This window comes from Talpa occidentalis, unplaced genomic scaffold, assembly GCF_014898055.3.
Source record: "Talpa occidentalis isolate TD23 unplaced genomic scaffold, MPIMG_talOcc4v2.1 talOcc4.13, whole genome shotgun sequence".
NCBI classification, from domain to species: domain Eukaryota; kingdom Metazoa; phylum Chordata; class Mammalia; order Eulipotyphla; family Talpidae; genus Talpa; species Talpa occidentalis.
In genome coordinates, this window is record NW_023601322.1 from 31,534,820 (window position 1) to 31,558,328 (window position 23,509).

General features: G+C 36.8%; 1 protein-coding gene across 1 annotated transcript in view; it reads left to right on the forward strand.

Annotated features, from left to right (window-relative positions):
* Positions 1-23,509, forward strand: part of CCDC178 (coiled-coil domain containing 178) — a 305,310-nt gene that overhangs the window by 256,976 nt on the left and 24,825 nt on the right. Inside the window, exon 20 of the mRNA XM_037508275.2 lies at positions 16,821-16,955. Coding sequence (XP_037364172.1) covers positions 16,821-16,955 — 135 coding nt within the window. The remainder of the gene's footprint in view (positions 1-16,820; positions 16,956-23,509) is intronic.

The window sequence follows — 23,509 nt, forward strand, 5'->3', positions numbered from 1 at the left end:
TGTGAGGTGTCCTTTTAAAATGCATGAGGTAGAATCCAGCATGGTGGCAGCAGAGTGGAGATGCCAGGCTTACTCCTCCACATATTAACAGCTGAATTATAACAGAACGAAGTCAACAACCTTGAAAAGTAAACCAATGACTACCACATGCATTGGGAGCAACAGTGTGGTAGAAAGGGGGTCAGGAAATTATAATTAAATTGTGTTTGCAGCAATAGTAGGGCACTACAATTCACAAGAGAGAGGAGAGATTGCTGTACTGAACCCCTTTCTATGGCTCACTGGGAGGCACATGCTCTTATCAGAGACTTTGGAAATCTGGCACTTCATGGGAGAAAGGCATGCACAGAATTAGTGTGCAGGACAGAGGGTGGAATACTATAGAACTAGAAGGTTAAGGACCTAGAGTGATAATTAGTGACTTAATTAGAACTGTTCCCGGTCTAGAACAGTTGAAGCCCAAACTGACAGGAAGAGCCAAATAACCTATATCTCCACATAGATGAGCGAGCTACTCCCTGAAGCCTAAGGCTGTGATATTCTATATACCTGCCTTTGCCCCACCAAGGACCAAACCAAGACAATAACCAAATGTTCTCAGTAACTACAGCTTAAACGATCTTAATCACAGGAGCAAGGGCCTGAAGGTAAGGATCCATAGTCCAAAAGCAAAGAGAAAAATCCCCAGCTTATCAACTATAGTGCTTACTTAGTACCACATCTAGTACTAAGTTACAGCCTAAAGGTTGAGGATGGCATGAGACATCTTAGCTGTGGCCTAGTGAGGGGATCACTGTAGGTCCCCATCACACAACTTGGATACCCATAGCACAGTAGAAGCCTGAACCCTTAATGATCATAGGAGGCAAACTTTCACTGCTCTACTGCCCTGGTGCTTCCTACCTATTTAGCCCTTGCTGGCATCAGTGTCCTAACCATCTAAACAGCTGCAAAGGCAATAGTTTGTGAAATAATAGACATCTAAAGGTCTGGGCAAAAACCCTAGGATTATACCAAGGATTTTGTAGGATGAGTTTAAGTACAATTTATTAAAATACAATAGGAAACTTCCTATTTCAACCAGTAAAAACTAAAAATGATGAATCAGAACATACATAATTGCTTGGAAAGAGCAGTCTCTGAGAGAGGCCTCAACTCATCAGAACTGCAAAATATGATTGAAGAGAAGTTTAAGGTAACAGTTCTAACCAAGCTTGATGAATTAAGAAAAACATTGGATGATATAACATACAAACACAACAAATTCTGAGACTATATGAGACTGTGACAACTAGAACTAATGTATGTAAGCCAGCTAAAGAAAGCACAAGAAAATTAAAGCCCAACATGGCACGATACCTTTTTTCTGCCTCATCAAGGAGAGGAGCAGTTCGCCTTCAGAGAGGGGGGAGCCAGGTGCAACCAGCGACCGTGCAGGCAAGGCCACACAGAGCTGTCCTCCAGTCAGGAGTGTGAGGAGAAGTATCTTGCTGAAATTATTGTAAAACCTCCAAGGAAAATAAAGGAAAGACAAAGGGTAAAATCAATGAATCTGTTTGAAGCAAAATGACAACATAAAATAATAGTTTTAGAGAACAACTAACAACATAAAACAATTTGGGGAAGGCTTTGGCGACTACATATCAGGAATGAATTCTCTTGACTATAAACAACATCTGATTCAGCTGTGGAAATTGAATATCAAAGTGTTAGGTCTTACTCTGATAGCAGCTTATTTAAAACTCAGTTTCTGTTGCTTATTCACCTAAATGAAGATAAAGAAAGCCCCCTAAGAAATTTGAAATTTGCTCATTCTCGTGAAAGTGTTCAAACAAGAGACTCATCTAGAGACTAGACTATAAAATCAATACTATTGACATTAAGCTGTTTTGACAGATTTTTTTTTAATTTATTTATTTATTTATACAAGCACTGGGTACAGTCAGAAGCACAGGAGGGTGAGAGAATTCACCAGAGCCAGAGCGGGGAGCAGAGCAGGCAGAAGGACCGAAGTACACTGCTGAGGGGAGCAGCGGGTGGCAGAGGTCTGCGCACCATGTGGGACCCTCCTCTGGTGGCCCGGGAGCAGCCGGGAATCGAACTGGCGCTGCAGAGGCTGCGGGCAGCTTCACAACCCAGCTCTCAACCGCTGCACCACCGGGGAGGCCCGACAGATTTTTTTTTTAAAAAGAAACATGAAAAGAGGAAACACAAGCCAACAAGAAGACCCAAAGGAAGTGGGAACACTGGAAGCTAACAAAGAAAAAAGACAAATTTCAAAACAATGAAACTATGTTCCCATTTTTAGAATCATGAGGGAAGAAAACCATTGCCTTGAAGAAAAATTTTAAACCTTTGAGAAAGCTGTGTCAAAAGGATTTTTTAACTACTACTGAAGAACTGAAGTATGAATACCACCAAAGTGATTCTTAAAACAAATGAATGTTGGTGAAGAATTAGAAAAAAATAATCTTGACAGTCAGTTATAAATACTTGGAAACAATGGTCTGTTTATCCTATTGAGACAGAAACAAAGTATGAGGATGTAACAAAAACTTCGGATAAACTAAAGTGCTGAACACTGAAGGAATCACAACATGTGAAATTTCCTAAGTAAAAGTTTATTGACTAATTTTGTCAATGTTACACATTAAAAAAAATAACTTTATACTTCTTGTAGGGAAGTCAATCAGCATATATTTTTGGCTTAGTTTCCCTAGTGTTTTCTGTGGAGGGAATAAAAATAAAATTTATCAGTTCCAAAAAAACAGAAAACGTGGGATATTCAGTATATTCCTTCCCAAAAGGAAAGATGAAATGTTGCCATTTACAGTAAAATGGGAAGTAATTACATATCAAGAAAATATAAAGCAGCAAGGCAAGTCAGAATGACAAAGACAAGTGTTGGACATTTATACAGTAGATGATTTGACAAAGCAAAAAACGTATAAGAACTAACAGGAATTAATAAAGGAAGTGAGGTTTCTGAGGTTAAGAGGAAAATGGTCAAAGAAGTATAAGAGATGGTGATATCAAAAAAATAATGCAAAGAAAATTAAAAAGTAATTTTAAAAATGTATGAGATAATTATTGTAAAACTCAGTGGGAGCATTGATATGTGAAATGGATATTGATTAATCAGACTACTTACCTCACATTGGGATATATATCAAGATGTAAATTCAGGGGAAAAAAAGTCAAACAAAGAAGAAGTTTTACTGAAAGAAGAAGAATGAGATTAGAAGACTTGTTGGCATCGGTTTTAAAAACCAAATCAGGGAGTAACCAGGCGACAGTATGAAGACACAAGGGTCTGGAGCTAGGGTAATGGGAGACTTGGAAGAGGAGAGAGGACATTTCACATAGAAATAAAAAGAATTAAAGTTAAAGGTTGTTATTAACAGTTTTGAAAGACAATCTCTAGCCTACATGAATCCAATTCTTCCAATCCTGACACTATCACCATTTTCTCTTGTAAGTCTTGTGATGTTTTTTGTCTTTCATAACACAAGTCATATATCTGTTGCTTACTAATGAAGTCCAGTTTCCTCCATAGATTGTAATTTTTAAAGCACCAACTTTATTTGTTTGCAGTTAAAACATGGGTCTTACACAATGTGAGATATACTGTGGGAATTCTCATCAAAGAAACTTGTTCAACCAACAACTCATAAACATCAGAACAACCACCTCAGTTAATTCATTTGGCCAAATTTTAACTCAAGGGATTAAGTTATTCTTTGGCAAATGGCTAACAGGCAGACAATGGATACCTTAACCTCCATATATGTGGAGGTTAAGAATATACTTTCTTCCTTTTATTTTTGTTCGGACTGTTTGTGGGATTTGCATGTGAAATTTAGTAATTTAAAGAAAATATCTAAGTTATTGTCTTTATACATTTAAAACAAAGTATCAGAATGTAGCAATTTTTTTTTAAAGATTTATTTTATTTTTTTATACAAGCACTGGGTACAGTCAGAAGCGTGGGAGGGTGAGAGAATTCACCAGAGCTGGAGCCGGGAGCAGACAGGCAGAAGGACCGAAGTACACTGCTGAGGGGAGCAGCGGGCGGCAGGAGAAGTCTGCACGCCATGTGGAACCCTCCTCTGGTGGCAGGGGAGCAGCTGGGGATCGAACCGGCGCTGCAGAGGCTGCGGGCAGCTTCGCAACCCAGCGATCAACCGCTGCGCCACCGGGGAGGCCCAGAATGTAGCAATTTTATTCCAAAACCAGATATATATAAAAATAAGAAATCTGTGAATGTTGGAGCTTATTACTACTATTAAATAAATGAAAACATTAGATTCGTTATTTTATGTTATGTGTTATAGAATATGATTTTAAATTCTACAAAATAAATATATTTGCATATTCAAATAAAGATATAGACTTGATCTTTAATTTTTCACTAACAAGAATTAGTACTGAGAGTAATGAATGAGCTTTCTATCTCAGTCACTTGAGTTTTATATATTAGCTCCAAATACAGAATTTTGAAATGTATTCATCTGTGTATAGTAAGAACATTAGTGTTCTTTAGTTGTGATTTCCTTTAAAACCAGTTGCAATTTGGGGAATGCATGTGAGTTGTTTCTTTCTTTTCTTCTTCTTCTTTTTCTTTTTCTTTTTTTGGTATACCTAAGCAATTGACAAAGGAGATTTCTAGAAATGAGCTATGTGATCTTTAACACCAGTCTGTGGAACGGATTTGATAATAAAGAAGGATCTCATTACTTTTGAGATTTGTATATTGTACATGTGTAGCTTGGTAACTGAGTACTATAAAAAGATCAGTATTAACTGGATTTTGTATATCTGTCATTCCTGCCGTGCCAAAAAATCTATGGAGTAGTTTGTAATTGCCATTGTTTGGGTTATTACAATAAACAGAACTGATAAGGCTTATGCTATTTGCCTTGTGAGAGGCACTTCATATCACTGTTGAATTAAAATTGCCTTCACATATATTTTCTTATCAGTTTTATTTATCTGTCACAAATAGAGAAAGACAGTGCTTTCAGTTTATGAAACTTCTAACAAGCAGGTCAGAAATCATAATCATTATTTTAATGTTCTAGTACAAATGAATGAATCTATGTCTGCTTCTATATTCTGATATCTAATATACATTCCTATAAAATACTCTTATTTTTCCAAGTGACTTTTATCATATTTTGTTAAATCTTTAAATATAATAATTTTAATCGGATTTCCTAAGGTACAAATGCAAATGTACAGAAGACAGCATGTTTTGTTTCCTCTCCTTTGTCAAATACACATAATGTTTTTTAGAGATCCTTCTATAGTTGGACTATTGTTTTAGTATGTTTACATATAGGAAATACTAGCAGATTGTCTGAAATGCTTTCATTTTCTCCTCAAACCAAAATTCTTCAGGATATTTCTACTCTTAGGCTGCAGGTTTCTCACCTATGAAGTTGCCAAACTCATTAGTGATCACATCAAATGAACTTTCATATTATCAGACACCTGTGATGAGTTAATCCATGCGTACACAGGTACTTATCTCAGAAATCCTGTAACCTCTAACAATTGTCATACATCATCACCATTATATTCCCATTCCCAGTTCCCACCCTAGTATACTAGAAAGTAATTTTGAATGTACCACACTTCACATATTTGTCCTGCATTTGTATTGATGAGGGTTGTTTATTGCACTGATCCTATTAATTTCCTGTTTGAATGCCATATATATTATTTTTTTGTTGCTGTATGCCAAAATATCATATTTCTTTTAAGCTACCCTCCATATTTTATTTTAAAAAATATAAATGCAGGGCTTCCCTGGTGGCTCAACAGGTTAAGATGCAATCTATGAAGCTCACCTCAGCCACTGCAGCCTGAGTTCAATCCCCAGCCAGGGAGCTACCCTTATGGCGCAGCAGATATCTCCTGACTTGCCCGCTGCTCCCCGCAGCAGTGTATTTCAGTCAGTCTGCCTGTTCTGTTCCCCTCTCTGTTTCTGGTGAATCCTCACACCCCCACAACTCTGGTCTGTACCCCAGTTCTTATATGTATAAATAAATATTTAAAAATATAAAAAATATAAATGCAGTATTACTTAAAAAATCCTTCTCATGTGGTGAAGTCTTCGGCAGTTATATGTTTTATTAGTCCAGTGGCAGAGAAATCATTACTCACAAAGAACCTTGAATGATACCCAGCCAAGTAATATTACCTTTGTATTTTTAGGGACTTCTGTGTTTTCAGTATTGACTGGTCTTTGTTATCTGCCAAAACAATTTATAGTTCATTTTCAGATAACTATACATATGGTATTTGTATTTTAATTAAAAAGACTGTTGTTATGTCTGATTCTTACAAGCAGAAATTCATTATAAGGACACTTCTCATTTCCTTGAAATGTTCCCTTTCTTTTTTTCCAGGGTTCTTAAATTGCAAAAGCCAGTTAAATTATATGCTTTGGGGAGTTAATTTTTGGCACCATATGTCTCTAAAAATGATTTAATTTTATCTAAAATATGTTTGAAATGATATTTATGTTCTGTAATACACAGAGACAATTTAAGTATTTTTTTAAAAAAACATAGTCTATTATTGTTTCAACATGGTAACATACTAAGATTTCTGTTTATGTATTCTATTTTTAATATCTAAGCTCTTGTTTCTTAAATTTTGAGTTAGTAAAGTGTCTTCATGATATCAGAGTGACTAATATAAAAATGTTACTGCCAATATTCCTTTAGGGATCTGATCTTATGCTATGATAATGTTAGGAAATTTAATCACAGAAAAGAATTAATTATAGTCTAGGAACTAATTTAAGGGATTATAAACAAATTTCTCAAAATTTCTATAGTCCGTTTACATGTCCTGGTGCTCCTACAAATGAATGTACCACCAACCCTCCCCTAAAACCAGCAAATTTCCAATTCTCATGGAAATATATATGTAACTTTAATTTACTATGAAATAAATTATAAAGTTATTACCCAGAAAATGTGTTAATTTGTGAATGGGGTGGGAGAAAGCTGGAAGTAGTATAATTTTTATGTGTATCAATTCCTTTGATATTTTGAATAGTTCTTTCATATAAGTAAGATCACTTAGTGGATATGTAACAAAAGTTTTGTGCAAAACAAAGTAATTTTTATATTTTAGCAGAGAGTCAAGTACAATAGGATTTTTAAAAAAGTAGATTATAATAAACCTCTGAAAGTAAATAATTCCAAGCCATAAGAATATGGGTATTGGGCTTCCATGGTGGCGCAAGGGGTTAGAACACAACCTGTGAAGCTGTCCCCAGCCTCTGCAGCACGAGTTCGATCCCCAGGTGGTCAGGGAGCAACCTGCATGGCACAGCAGACCTCTCCTGACTCGCCCGCTTCTCCCCTCAGCAGTGTACTTTGGTCAATCTGCCTGTTCTGTTCCCCACTCTGTCTCTGGTGAATCCTCTCACCTTCCACACCTCTGGCCTGTACCCCAGCTCTTGTATGCATAAATAAATAAATCTTTAAAAAAAAAAAAGAATAGGGCCTCCCCGGTGGCGCAGCGGTTGAGCGCTGGGTTGCGAAGCTGCCCGCGGCCTCTGCGGCCCTGGTTCGATCCCCGGCTGCTCCCCGGCCACTGGAGGAGGGTCCCACATGGCGCGCAGACCTCTCCTGCCACCCGCTGCTCCCCTCAGCAGTGTACTTCGGTCCTTCTGTCTGCTCTGCTCCCCGCTCTGGCTCTGGTGGGTTCTCTCACCCTCCCGCGCTTCTGACTATACCCAGTGCATGTATAAACAAAACAAACAAACAAACCAGCAAACAAATAAATAAAGCATGCCTCTATAAAAAAAAAAAAAAAAAAAAAAAAGAATATGGATATTGCTTTCTTGCAGGGAGACCCCCTTAACGTGGTTTTTTTTTAAATGGTGAATTGCAACTTGGTGTAAGCTATAGTTAAGGAAATAAGTATTATTTATAAATAAGTTATATTTTATATAAACTTCTGTGTACTTTTCCAGCTTTATAAATCTTGACATTTGCCTGATTTGCTTTGAATATTTAAACCAGTATATATACACTCAAACTGTTCTGCCTATTCTTAATATTCTTTCCCTCCTTTCTCAGAAAAACAATAGCCTTTTATCATTCCATTTGTGTTTTTAATAGTATTTTATGTAGTAATTAAGATGGAAAATAAGTTTTTATCTCTTATTTATATGTTGAATTTTAAAATCACTTGCAATTTTTGTGTATTTTAAATGATAGAGGGTTTAAGGGAACATACAGTAATATATTTTTTCATTACTCAAGTATAGATAATTAGATTGTTTCTAAAATTTCACTAAACAATGCAAACAATGAATATTATTTTATGTTTCCTTGAGAACATATTATTTTTTTTTCTTTTGAGAGAGGTATCTTTCAGATTTCAGCATGAATTAGATACTTAGAGATTTTGTTGTAACATTGACTTCTGAGCTCCAGAATTTCTGATTCAGCACATCTGAGTGACTGTATTATGGGATGATACTGATCCTGCTGAGATGGGAACCATACTTTGAGAATCACTTGTCTAAAGAATGTAGATTCAAGCACAATTTCTGGATCAAAAGGAAATAACAACTTGTTGTGTAATGACAAATTCCTCTCCAAAGTCTTTGGGTCAAGTAATATACACGTTTGAAAAGTGTGAAAGTTTAGTTTTTTCCATATCATTGTCAAAATTGGTATGGACCATTTTTTGGGTTATTTTTTAGTAATTGGCAAGCTGATGAGTGTAAGGTAAATTATTTGTACTCTATTAGTAAGATTGAATATGTTTTCAAATGTTTGTAGAATAATTCTTTTCTGCGAATTGCCTATTTGTTCTATTTGCCCATTTTTCTTGTACTTTTTTGCATTTTCTCTTATCAGCTTATAGGGCCTAGTTCTGTGTTAAAGAAATGAATCTTTGTTAGCTATTAATGTCTTCTCTAAACCTGTCACATATTTTGTTACGGTTTAAATTTAATTTTAAAAAAACTCAATATGGTTGAATTTGTCAATTACTTCCTTTGGAACTTATTCCAAAGCTCTGTTACATTTTCTTTCAAATTTTTCAAAGTTTAGCTTTCTTCATTTTAATCTACCTTGATTCACCTCAATCTACCTTGATTTTATCAATATTTTGGGGTAAGTTAATGATGCAATTTTATTTTATTCTACAAAGGGTAGCCAGTTATGCTAGAGAGAATATTGGATGTTCTCATGGTCATGTATTAAATTTCCATATTTTATATGAATGTGTCTATAGTTCAGTTTTCTTTTTTGATTAAATGTTTAGCATTCGAATGCTAATATTATGTAGTTCCAACAGATTTAAGTTAAGCGTTATATATCTCATGTCAAATCATTCAAGTTTGTTCTCTTATGTCACAATATCTTAGCTATTACCAGTCCTTTGATCTTCCATAGATATTTTATATAAATTTCCATATGAGTCATAGATTAGGAAACCTCATAGGTTTAGATGACCATGAAGAACTGGCATATCCATGATACTCTTTCAAATGTGACATATCCTATTTCATCATTTATTTAGTCATTTATATTTTTCAAAATTGTCTTTTAACTTGCTTATAATATAATCTTGCATATTTTTAATAGATTCAAACCTATATTCCTTACATTTTCTATTTTGATTATGAATGAAATTACTACAATTCAAAAATTATTATTACTGATTTTTTAATGTTACTTATTTTTTCAATGCTGACTTTGTAGGCAAAAATGTTTCTAAACTCTCAATACCTCTTATTGTTGATTTAGAGAGCCTCTAATTTTCTGTATAGGCATTCCTTCTAACACTTACACTTACGGTTTTTCTTTTGTTTTCTTATTGCTCTGGCCAGATCTGCAGCACAATTTTAAATAGATATTGATTCCTAATATTTTTTCTTTATTTTGCCTTACCATTTATGGGAATGTTTCTAAAGAAGCTGTTTGTGTTCCCAACACAAATATGTGTTGGAAGTTTTTGGTTTATAACCCTTATCATGTTAAGGAAGTTTTTTCTGTTCTTATTTCTAATGTCCAAGATAATTTTTTCATTGTTTTTGGTTATTGATGATTCATATCAAGTTTTGGGGAGGATGATTATTTTTTCTTTGATATATTGATGTACTGCATGAAAATGTTTATTGATAATGAATTATTTAAAAATTTCTAGAACTATTAAATTATACTTCCTTTGCACTGTGTTCAATTAAAATGATGTGCTTCTAGACAATGCAAACTATATTCTGTTAATCAATATTTACTGGTCACCCTCTTATCATTAATAAATCATTTTGTTGGGCCTCCCCGGTGGCGCAGCGGTTGAGCGCTGGGTTGCGAAGCTGCCTGCGGCCTCTGCGGTGCAGGTTCGATCCCCAGCTGCTCCCCGGCCACCACAGGAGGGTCCCACATGGCACGCAGACCTCTCCTGCTGCCCGCTGCTCCCCTCAGCAGTGTGCCTCGGTCCTTCTGCCTGCTCTGCTCTCTGCTCTGGCTCTGGTGAATTCTCTCACCCTCCCGCGCTTCTGACTATACCCAGTGCTTGTATAAATAAATGAATGAATAAATAAATAAATTAAAAAAAAATAAATCATTTTGTTTCTTTTTAAAAATTTATTTACATTTTATTGAGGTAACATTGGTTTATAATACTAAATGTGATTCAAAGGCATAGGATCATGCCCCCTCAGACCCATGTCCTCACACCACACCCACCACCAAGGTACCCTTAGTCCTCCAATATAGTCCATTGTGCTCCCTTACCACCTTGTTTCCATCTCCCCTCTCCTCCTTGTAGCCTCAATTCAGTTTCTGTTTTAAATCAATGAATTAGAGCAGTTCTCACTCAGAAAACACATATATGGCAAAATTATTTCTCACCAGGTTTCTGAGAGTCCAGAATTAGGAGGCACTTAATTGGGTTAACTTAGGCTCAGGGTCTCCCACAAGATTACAATGAAGGTTTTGGTTGGAATTGCAGTTACGTGAGGAGGCTGGAGAATTGCTTACAGCCTCACACAGGAATATTGGCAAAAAAAATGAGTTGCAATTCCTTACCATTTGAGGCTTTCCATAGAACACATACCATGGAACTGCTTCTCCTAGATGAAATGATGTGAGGGAGAGAGAAAAAAATCAGGATGGAAGTCATAAGGGTTTGTGTGTTGCATATGGCATATGATCTTCTCCCATATTCTGCTCTTTAGAAGCAATAAAATAAGTCCAGCTCATACTCAAGGGGAGGAGGATTCCATTTCTCTTCTTACAAAGAGGATTATTTGAGGACCTATTTTTAGAGTATACCTTCGAACATTTTTTTTTGCTCTGATAGTAAATAACTAATGTAATTCACCTCTTTTTCACCCCATAGTTCCATAATATATCCCAATTATCCCCTTTGGGCTAAGCATATCAAAGCTTTATTTTATTTTTGTGTGTTCAGTAATATAAACTGGACAATCGTATGATCCAACCTCACCTACTTGAAAATGTGGTGATTTGAAATCTCTAATTTCTGGACTGGGAATGAGGAAATGATTTAAGGCAATATTTTGGTGTTAATGTTGAAACCTATAATTGGGATATCAAACAGCATTATTTTTCTTAATACATTGTATTTTTTACCTGCAGAATAGAAATAAAATAATATAACTCTAAATAGGGGTTTTATGTGTTGTAATATGCACATAAAAACAGTCAGTATTAACACCAGGTTTGTGTGATATATAGAAGTTAGCAATTGTCATAAATAACTCAGATTAGAAACAGAAACCATACAATTTGCTATATTAAAATAGAAGAGTGAAATCTTTCATTCTTGATTATGACATTGGTTTGCTCTTTACTGTCAGAATATCATTTTAAAATGTTAGCAAGTGTCATAGGAGTTTAATCAAATTTCATCAGAAGGTCTTTACTCAATGTATAAATGTATACTGATTTCAATGCATATTGTACATATTGCCTATGAAAGTACTTGGTCTGCAATGCTAGCGTTACCACAAGATCACCAACTCTCTGTATCTCAATTCACCATGTTAAAATGGGCATTGAATAATTTTTCTTTTTGTAAATAGATGCATAGTATCATTATCTCAAAGGGGATCATTATCTTAGTGAATTCAATCTTTGGTCTTACTTCAGCGACCAGCTCACAAAGCAAGCACTAAAACCCACTCACCAGGTCTTCTCCAAATTCAAATAGGTTAGAAAACCAATTTGGAAAAATTAGAGAAAACTCTTCCATTCTTTTTTGCCATTTTAAATGTCTTGGAATACACATCAATTGCTCCCTAATTCATCTTTCCTGATATAGCTGAATAGCCTCCCTTACTTTTTCATGCACAAAATTGAGGGAGATGAAATTGAGGATCCTGTTCCAAAATGACTCTCCCTCTTCTAATATGCGCCTCCTTAATTCTCTCTGAGAATATACCCATTATCTTTCAAAATTATTCTAACATTTGTATTATTTATTTATTTTCATTAAGTAGCATTGTCTTTCATCCTTGTTTATATTTTAACAGTATAGGGATTTCTCATGTCAAGTGTGGTCACTGTAGCTCTCCCACTACCAAATTATTTGTTTGGTGTTAACCAGCAGCCCAGTTTAACTGTCAGTGACTCTAATGCATTCTTAGTTTCTAAGTATATAACAAGTCTTATTGATAGCATGCCTGGTGTCCCCTTCCAGTGTTCATGTCTCTATTTGTCCATTTTTGTTTCCCTATATCTTCCTCCTTCATCCCACCTCACTACCTAAGATCTGAATGGGAGGAAGGAATGTAATCATCTCAGGGTTAAATGCTTACATTTCAGGAATGTAATTACTGGAGTGTTTCATTCCAGACAAGCTGGGTTGATGGAAATTGGGGAGATCAAAAAACATTCCAGTTCCTTTGGTGTTCCAATCTAAATTCTGCATCTACCTGAAGGATTTTTCCACTCACAAATGAACTCTTTTTAATTTTCAATTTTCCCTTTATATGTTTTTCTCCTTTCTTCCATTTATTTGTTTTATTTTTTCTTCTCCCATTAATTAGTAAACTCCTGAAAATCTTATTTACCTTTTCACTTTGCCAGTAAACTCTTACCAGTTCACTTTATAAAATAAATTTTAATAATTATTTGTTGAATGATCACTGATCATATGAGCACAGTTTTATTATAACCACTTTCCTAAAATAGTTGTCAAGTGACCAACTATTTGATGGCATCCTCATCATCTTAAATATTTCCTCCATATGTTATTATTGATCACCTTCTTGCCTTTAATATTCATGTTTGTGCATATATACAATCTTATTAGATGATGATTCTTATCTTTTTAAATTTTTTTCAATGTTTCTCTGTTCTTTTTCCAGAAACCTGTTAGCTATAGATTTCTTCAAATAGCTCATTTTTGAGATATTACTCTTTCTCAGTTGATACTTAAAAGTGTTTCTCTACTTAAGTAGTTTCAATTAATACTTAGAGTAATGCTCTAATTTAAGGTCTTTGTGACTACCTCAACTAGTGTGCAGAGAACTGAATGAAAATAGACTTACAGTTGCTTCTCCTCATTTAAGATGTGAATGTAGAAAACTTACTGTTCAGTTTGCTTTGACTGATGAGATTTCAGTTGTACAAACTTCTTCATCTTTAGGAGCTCCCATTTATAAAAATGTTACCTTCACTTTTAAGAAATTCCTCTGAATCTCATCTTCCTTATAGTTCCCATTTGTCATATTTATGGATACCATAATAATAATTTATTATTTCTTTTGATAGATGGATCTGTTGTTGTGGGGTAGATACAGGTGTTCTAGGACCATGGGATTGGTGTGTGGGGTCAGGGTTGGGAGAATGTCTTCTTAGAGCTAAAGTAGCTCCACATAACCATAGCCTTGAAATAGCAAGAGTACAAGAGTTCTTAAGTTGCAATTTGCCACTAAGATATCAAATTTTACCCAATGAAGCTAAAAAAGTCCCCCCTATAGACATTCTTTAACATTGGATATTATTGTCAACTTCTACTATGAAATTTTATTGTCTTGATAATCTTGATTCAATTTCTGTGGAAAGTAGATTTACATTTCTTTAAATTATATTTTTTTAATCAAGTTAACATTGGTTTGCAACATTATAAATGACTTAGGGGTGTAGGGTTACATATGTCTGCTATTACAACCTATCCACCAACAAAGCACCAAGAATATCTAATCAATATAGTGTCGTGATAAATAAAATGAACTTTAAGTCAGACAGAATTGGTAATCTAAAGGAAGTCAACTTCTTTAAATTACATATTTCTCAGTTGTAAACTGGAGTTTTAAAAAAGAAGTTATCTCACAGGCCCTCAGTGAATACGATTAGTCTATGAACTACTTTGTTTAAATAGGTGACATGGAAGAGAATCCAGTTCATAATCATGAACTCATCTTTATGAAGGAAACAAGAAAAATCTAGTCTCTTCAGATCTCCCTCTCACAAAATATAATTTATAGATAAGCTTCATTTAGCAAATTGGATTTACTTATTAGAATATGCCCCCTTCATCCAGGATGTTTACCTTAGCTTCCAATATGTTAAATCATTCAGTACTAAGAATTTTACTACTGCACTATGTGTTTTTAAACATGTTCCCCAAAACAATTTGAAGTATAAGATAATCTACAAGCAAAAAATTATTTTATTTATAACCAAGAAAAATCTCTTCTACAACATTCCCATCCTTTCCCTCTGCAAAAACATAATCTCCAAGCTACCAGGTCATATTTTACTTAAGACTAATATGAATTCACAAATTTTAAAAACATGTATACATTACATAAAGTTATTCTTAAGAACATTTATCATGATTTTCTTCCTTTATTGATGTTAAATTGCCACAAAATGTCAGATTGTTTAGCCTTGCCCACAGTTTCATATGGAAATAATTTCCAATATGAATATAGTTCTGCTATGAATCTCGTTAAAGCAAATTTAGTTAGAAAACATAAATTGATGCATCCATTAGGTAATGCAAAACAAACACCAATGACTGTATGTCACTTCCTAAACCCTCCCACTGTTCTTGCCACAGTTGTTAAAATTTTAATATGATGCTCCATGTACTTGTGAACATACGCAACGAATGAAAGTTTCCTAATATCTTACTGAGTATCTCAGATACCATCACCCCCCCCTTATTGGTTGTCGGAGTTCATAAAAAAATTATATTTTAATATTATTTTAAAATTAGTAGAATGTTTATTTAAATACATATTGAATCATTATAGAAAAATAATATTGGCAGAATTTTTCTTCAAAAAGTGATGCTAATCTTTAATATTCAATAGCCTAAATTGCCTAAAATGCCCATAAACTAATTCCAGATAAAATGCTTCAGGATTTAGCCAGCTGAATTATCTGTAGTTTTCAAAGTTATTTTTTCTTCCTAAATTAACCAATTAAACAAGAAGAGAAGCTCATTTCGTTCACTTCTACAAAAAACTATGTGTGTTATCATAATGCTTAATAAAGATTATTGTGATAAACCATTCATATACAGCACAGGTAACTATTTTCAAAATTATTATCTTAAGGTAAACTGCTGTATTAAAATATGCATACATTGTGCCTCAGCCTTTTGGCTAAGATCAAATGTAAAATATGCATACAGAAAAGTTCACAAGTCGTGCGTGCACTGTTTGTTGAAGATTTGTAAAGAATCCCCTACATGTAACCAGTACTCACATCAATAAACAATATAAAATAGCTATATATTGTGACATGTATTATTTTGTGACATGTATTATTCTATTATGAAATAAGGTTTGATACAAAATTTTGGTGTTCATTTTTCCTTTTAGAAAAATGCACTAAAATCAGCATAAGCAAGTTTCTAGAAACCAAGAGTTTTCAGTTATATAGTATATGTAAATATTTTAATATTGTTTTTACCATTAATTTTTATCAAGTTCAGTTCCTTGAAAATAACCTAATTAGAACAATTTAGTAAGGTCTAGCTATACTGACTATTGAGGACAAATGTACATTGTCTTGATAAAACTTCTACTGTGTTTGGTTTTATATTAAATTTCCAAACTGTATAGAATGCCTCATAGAAGTAGTTCTTCACTTTCTGTATAGATTCAGTATTATACATGTGATTTCTAAACATTCTATCCACTGTACTTCAGCGCAGTGAGATGTTTCCATGTCACATAGTCAGAGGGAGGTAGATTAATAGGGAGTTCTAGCTGGAAATTTCTTCCCTGTTATTGTTCTCCCTCAGCAGTTGATGGCTAAGTTAATTCTCTTTAGTTTTGTCATGCTCTAAAGCACACATTGCCAAGCAATGGTAAGCTTTATGAAGAAAAAAAAGAGAGAGAGAGAAGCAATGGTGTCCATCAAAGTCTTAAAGTTGCATTTTTAAACTTTGGCTTGACCTGATGTGCCATTCAAAAAAGCTTCAAAAGATTATTTTTTTAAAGAAAGGTTCAATATGTCCTGAGGCTATCGGTTTTGAGTTAAACTGGGTGAAGTAGAAATATTTTACTCATCAGCTTTGCAGTCACAGAGTTTGCCTCAGCTAGAACAAAACTGCTGAGGCATTTAGAGAAAATTAACCCCCCATCCTGGCGGCCAGATGTGACTGGTTTCTGATGAATGCACATGAGTGAGCTGAAAAATCAAGAGACTGTGAAATTCCTGTCAGGTCCGTACAGTGCAGAATGGGCTATTGACTGCTTTCTATATTTCCCTCCATCATTCTTCTTGAACACTGCCATTAATTTCCTCTCCTACTCTGACTTGTGTTTTTTTCCCCCTCCCTCTTCCCTTTAGCTCTGTCAGCTGCAAAAAAGGATACACAAGGTGTGGGAGAAGCACTTCAAATTGGTGGTCCTCTACAGCCAGATGAGGCTGGCCAAGTTCCAGAGAGACTCTCAAGAGAGTATTCAGAAAATATTAGTTGTGCAGGTAGGTGATTGCAGGGAAGTAGGAAAGATCATTCTGATCTAGATTGAAAAGCAAATGATGGGTAGTGTGATGGAGCATTAAAACCATATCCCATCAGAGTTTTATAAATTTTTAACCTCTTTAATAAACTGGAATTGCATGAAGGATGAATCCAGTAAGTTAGCATATATGCTATGCATACTTGGGGAGAAAAGAGAGCTTGGACTTATTTCTCACAACCCTCAAAATGGATTTTTATAAATACATTGGGTATAAATATATATTTTCAAATCTTGCAGATATCATTCAGCTATTGAACAGGTATTGTCAGTGGTTGTCTTGGGTTGGTTTTGTGTGAAATCTACTTTGGTGAAAATGACTCTCTTGTTTGTTTTATTTAGTTCTTTTCGATCCCATCCACTTTGCAAAAAAGCCTTGTTCTCCTAAGCAGATTTAGAAAAGGCTTTATGTGAAAAATAAGCAACTTGGGACTAGACTGTAACTGTGGTTCCAGGTGGCTGTGAAATTGTATTTGTCTTTGTAAAAAATGTCAGATCAGCTGTCTTTAAGACTGATTTATTAAGAAATCCATAAATTATATGAAGGTTATCATATGAAGATGACAATTTTTTTTTTCAAATTAATGTTTTACTATTTGAAAAGTTACAATATGTTAAAAAAGACCTCGCCAAGGAAAACACCTATCTTTGTTTTATTAAAAAACAAAAAGTATCTGTTCAATAAAAAGACACATGATAAAAAACAACCATAATTTTAATTAATTTACAACATAAACAATACATGCTGGAACTAAACAAACCAAATCTTTTTCTGAACATTTTATTTACATGTGTACTTCATGGTCCTTTTGCCACAATTAAAAAGAATTCACAAGGCATACCAAAGCTATTTCAAATTTCATTTTTCTTTTTTTGCTCTTTTTTTTTTATAAAAGATTTATTTGTTTATTTATTTATACAAGCACTGGGTACAGTCAGAAGCGCGGGAGGGTGAGAGAATTCACCAGAGCCAGAGCGGGGAGCAGAGCAGGTAGAAGGACCGAAGCACACTGCTGAGGGGAGCAGCGGGCGGCAGGAGAGGTCTGTGCGCCATGAGGGACCCTCCTCTGGTGGCCGGGGAGCAGCCGGAGATCGAGCCGGTGCTGCAGAGGCTGCGGGCAGCTTGGCAACCCAGCGCTCAACCGCTGCGCCACCGGGGAGGCCCTTTGCTATTTTCCTTTAAACTATTTATTTTTATTATTTTCTTGAGAGATATATGTATGTATATATATATATATATACTTTATATATATGTATATGTACTTTATATGTGGAGTCTGATGATAATGAATTACAACAAATTAAAATTAAAGGGAAATTTAAAGTTTTGCAAAGGTTTTTAAAATGTGTAGGTTTAATAGAAATTCACATGTAAGCTTTAGGATAAACTATCATTTGAGTATTTTAGAATTCTGAAACTTTTTTTTTCTTACAATGTCCTTAATAAATACTACCTTGAAAATTATGAGATAGCTATTATCTGTGATTCTCTTTTAAATATCCAAAGGCAATCTGCATGTACTAATTATTATCTTGGAAAAATCCATTCTCAAATGTGAAAACTCTTAAAAGTCTTACAAATAATAAATTCTCAATGAAAATTATGGTGTATTTTGAAATAATGAAAATCAGTAGAAATTATTTGAATTATCAGTAAAGTTAATTCTCAATCTATAATTTTCAATAATCCTTATTCTAATTTTTTATTCAAAATTCATGAATACATCCTTTATTACTGATTTTTAAGTTACTTATTATTATGGGTGTTGCATAACAGGGCAATTAGGCTTAGGAAAACATTGATAAGAAAACTCTACTAAGGGCCTCCCCTGGTGGTGCAGGTGGCAGAGTGCAGTGCTGTGAAGCTGTCTGCAGCCTCTGCAGCGCTGGTTCAATCCCCACCGGCCTCGGAGCAACCCACATGGCAAGCAGACCTCTCCTGTCTCGCCCGCTGCTCCCCTCAGCAGTGTCTTCATCCGTCTGCCTGTTCTGTTCCCCACTCTGTCTCTGGTGAATCTTCTCACCCTCCCGCGCATCTGGCCTATACCCCAGTTCTTGTATAAATCTTAAAAAAAAAAAAAGTATTTAAAAAAAAGAAGGAAAACTCAACTACTCAGCGGATGATATTTGGGTAATTTGGATTATAGAGTATATTTGGGTAATTTAAGAAGCGTAAGTCCAAACATTCAGCCTGGTGCAAAATGACCTCCAAGAATGAATTCCTACTAAACTTCCCAGTATTATCTTTCTTCACATCAGCTCCATCATTATGTTTCAGCCACTTCAAAATTCCTACTAACCATAAAAACTTCTGTTTTATTCCTTTATCCTCTCCAGTGCTTAATACTCTTCTTTCCACAATACTCTTCCTTCTCTTACCTGTTAAAGAATATCTAACTCTGTTCAACTAACTCCTCTACAGAATGTTTGCTGAGCCCATCACTCCACCTACCTCTGCCAGAAAAATTGACTTCTACATATGGCAAATGCCCTCCTTCCTAGAAAATTCTAAGCATTTCCAGAAATTTTTATCAATGAAACCAGTCCAATTCTTCTTTAAGTTCTTAGGGCATATAGGAACAAGGCCACTAAGAAGATCTAGGAGTACCGTACTGTCTTGTTTTCACTTCTTATGTTCAATTTTTAAATAGGAAAATCATGGCAGAGTTATTTAATATGTTTGCAGAGTGACTCTGCTGATGCCAGTCTCTACAGTTTGACTCAACATGACTGAAAATTAGCAGCCCAGATACTCTCTATTTTCTCTGTTTTCATTTAGTATCAATCATGTCAATGTTGGGAGTTTAAATTATGTTTGATATTTTGATATAAACTTTAATATTTTTGATATATTATTCCATATATGGATGATGCCATATTAGTGAACTATTAGATATGAAATAATACTATGAAATTTTTGAGTAGTAAATTGTTCACAACTGATATTGAGTAAGAGCAATTCAAAATAAATGTTGAGCAGAAAAAGGAATCTTTGTTTCATGTTTGGACTTTGAAGCAATTCCTTACAGAATCACATTTTAAAAAATACAAAAATTGATTGGCAGATCTGCAGATGGTAGAAGCCTGTTGGGCAAATAGCTTTTGAATTAAAAGATCAAGCAGAAATCAATAAGATGAACTATAAATGGAATGGAGAATTGGCATATTTTATGTTGATGCTATTTATATGAAAAAAAAAAAAACAAGGATTTTTAGTTGACCACAATTAATTTTAATATCAGCCAAAGTGAACTACTGCAAACTTAGGAACAAAAGCATGTGCCAGCTCTAGCAAGCACGTAAGACTTCCATTCTGACAGTATATGGCATAGCTTAATTTCATGTCTTAGCCCATATAAAATACTATCATTCTTTCATTTCTCGCATCACTATTTTTCTTTTTCTTTTTAATTTATTTAATGTCATGATATGTAATACCTATTTAGCATTGTAGGGTAAGGAAAAATGTCAGGCTTTTCTGCCCTCCCACTATCAGGATAGATGATGGATCCTTGCGGTCCTAAATGCATGCCTGATGGCGGGAATAGGGTGTGGGCATAGGTAGATGGGATTCGCCTGGGCTGAGACTGGACTTTTAAGGGCAGCATCACGGGGATGCCAGTAGAAGCCAAAAGAGAAGCTGAGAAAGAAGTAGCAGAAGCCGAGAGAGAAGCAGAGAAAGCCGGAGAGCCTTGCTGGGGGCTGGAAGAACTGCCAGCCTCCTGGCCCCCCAGCGCCCCTGCCTGCTGTGTACCTGGTAAATCCAAAAAAAAGACCTACAAAAGCCACTGAGGACTCTAACTCCTCCTTTACCCGGTCTGCATGGGATCAGAAAACCTGCTCAGAGGTCATTCCTGACCGTACATTTGGCGTAAGTCGGCAGGATGATCCACGCAGACGGGTATTGGAGCTCTCCGAAGACCTGGAGGGACTAAGGAATAACAGACTGTTTGCCTGTGACAATGGGGGAGGTGTCATGGTGGCACAGGAGATGGACGAGGTCTGGGAGCTACAGGACAAGACCGTGCATGAAGGAAACACCCGTGAGGACCAGCCAACAACCCCTGAGGCAGCAAGAATCATCGGCGAAGAGAGAACCATGATTCGGAGCTCACCAGTGCTGATGGAAGGGGAGGCCTAATGGACTTGGACTGATGAACTTGGAGTGACAATCCCTCCAGAAGGCGGAGGAACTTTGGCAAGTTAATGTTGTTTTGGGACCCTGGGGGAGAATTGTTTGTACACCCCAGGCAATAGGAATCTGGGGCTGGCCAGTGGGCCTTGATGGCCAAAAGCAGCCTGTGTATGCCCAGCAGCCAGGTGGAGGAGAAAAGCCAACTGAGAAGGCAAAAGCTGGTGCTGATGCTAAGTTGAGAAGCCCTGAGTGTCTGTTAAGCAGCCTGAGTATGCTGAAGCCCTGTGAGTCTCGTAAAATCACCTGTGGGTGATGCCCTGCTCTTTGTCCAGTAAGGGTGAGGAGCTGAGGAACCCGCCCCTGGGGGACGGGTGGGGAACGTGGCTTGGGGTGGAGCCCAAGCCGAATATAGAGTTTGAATCCCTGACCCATGTGCTTGTGCAGTGGGTTGGCCTGAGTGCAGGGGTCTGCGAGTCGCATTGGTGACTATGAAAGCCAAATGTTGGAGCAACTACAGACAGAAATCCTGAGGGTTGGCGATTACCCCCAACAGTATGGAATTGCCAATCCCAGAGCTAGTGCATCCTGAGGGTGGATGCTGTGTGTGGCTTGTGGCCGAGACTACAGCCAGAAAAGGCCAGGAAGCCTGACGGCTCCTGGCGTGTTGCAATAGATGCCTTGAGTGATTCCCCTCCCTCATATGAGCAGTGCCTTCGGCAGCAGATCTGGTGGCTCATCTGCTGGTACCAATAATTGTCTTTTGCTACTAGGTTGGGGCCCTGCCTGGACTTATTTGTATTGTATTTTTGTTGTTGTTGTTATAGTGTGATGCATTTGCTTTTGTGGGCCATAGCTGCATTGTTTATGTTTGCTAAGAAAATTGTATATATGAAGACTATATGGCAGAAAATCCTGAGGGAGTGGACTGAAGGGTAAGGAAAAATGTCAGGCTTTTCTGCTCTCCCGCCGGCAGGATAGATGATGGATCCTTGCGGTCCTGAATGCATGCCTGATGGCGGGAATAGGGTGTGGACATAAGTAGATGGGATTCACCTGGGCTGAGACTGTGCTTTTTAAGGGCGGCGTCATGGGGACGCCAGTAGAAGCCAAAAGAGAAGCCGAGAAAGAAGTAGCAGATGCCGAGAGAGAAGCAAAGAAGGCCGGAGAGCCCAGATAGAGGGAAGACTTGCTGGGGGCTGGGAGACCTGCCAGCCTCCGGGTCCCCACCAGCGCCCCTGCCTGCTGTGTACCTGGTAAACCCTAATAGAAGACGTGCAAAAGCCACTGAGGACTCTAACTCCTCCTTTACCCGGTCTGCATGGGATCAGAAAACCTGCTCAGTGGTCATTCCTGCCCCTACAAACATTTATTTGGAAAAACTGATCTTGACTCATCATTAAATGAGAGAATGTTATGTTGCTACAAAATTCTCCTTTTGTGCCAGCAAGCTTAGGGCAGGTTCACTTCCAATTGGAGCAGATGGATAAAGAGAGACCCAGAGCATTTGATTTTTTCCCCCTCCAATGGATTTTTCAGTCTATAATGCCCTCCCAGGGAACCAGGTACACAGGCACACCAGGCAGGGAGGCTGCCATGCAAGGAGACAGGCACAGGTAGGGCAGGGAGGGCCTGGGAAGTAGGCATGCAGCTGACCCCTCCCCCAAACCCCCGCGAATATTTGTGCTCTTTCTTTGGGTTCTCTTACCTTATCTCAGGGTCTCACCTCTTCGTAGTCACGCTTCTGGTCCTCACATTGCTGCCACTACTTTTATCCCTGCATCTAGGCCCAGGTGTGCACACTTATGCATGCCTGCACATTGCTCCAGTTGTCCACCATCAGGCACACATGCCCTGCACCCACACTCCTTCTGCATTAACATGATCAGGCCGCAGGTGATAGCCACAGAGACTAGTGGTATAAAAAACCCGATTAATTCATTTACCCTACAAACATGTTAATGGCATCTGAGATGGCGTGAACACAAGTCTTGTCTGGTTAAAGGAAGTCTCAATATTTCTATTGCACTTTTTCAAAAGGAGTACATCTGCAGTGTTTTATAGGGTGGGTGTTTGTAAAGGGCAGGAATGGACACGGTGCAGGTTTTCTGATCCCATGCAGACTGGGTAATGAAGGAATCAAGAGTCCTTAGTGGCTTTTTGCAGGTCTTTTTATTGGGATTTACCCAGTACACAGCAGGCAGGGGGCCTGGGGGAACTGGGAGGCTGGCAGTCCTCCCAGCCCCCAGCAAGTCTTCACTCTATCTGGGTTCTCCGGCCTTCTCTCAGCTTCTGCTTCTCTTGATTCTCTCTCGGCTTCTCTTTCAGCTTCTACTGGCGTCCCCATGACGCCGCCCTTAAAAAAAGCACAGTCTTAGCGCAGG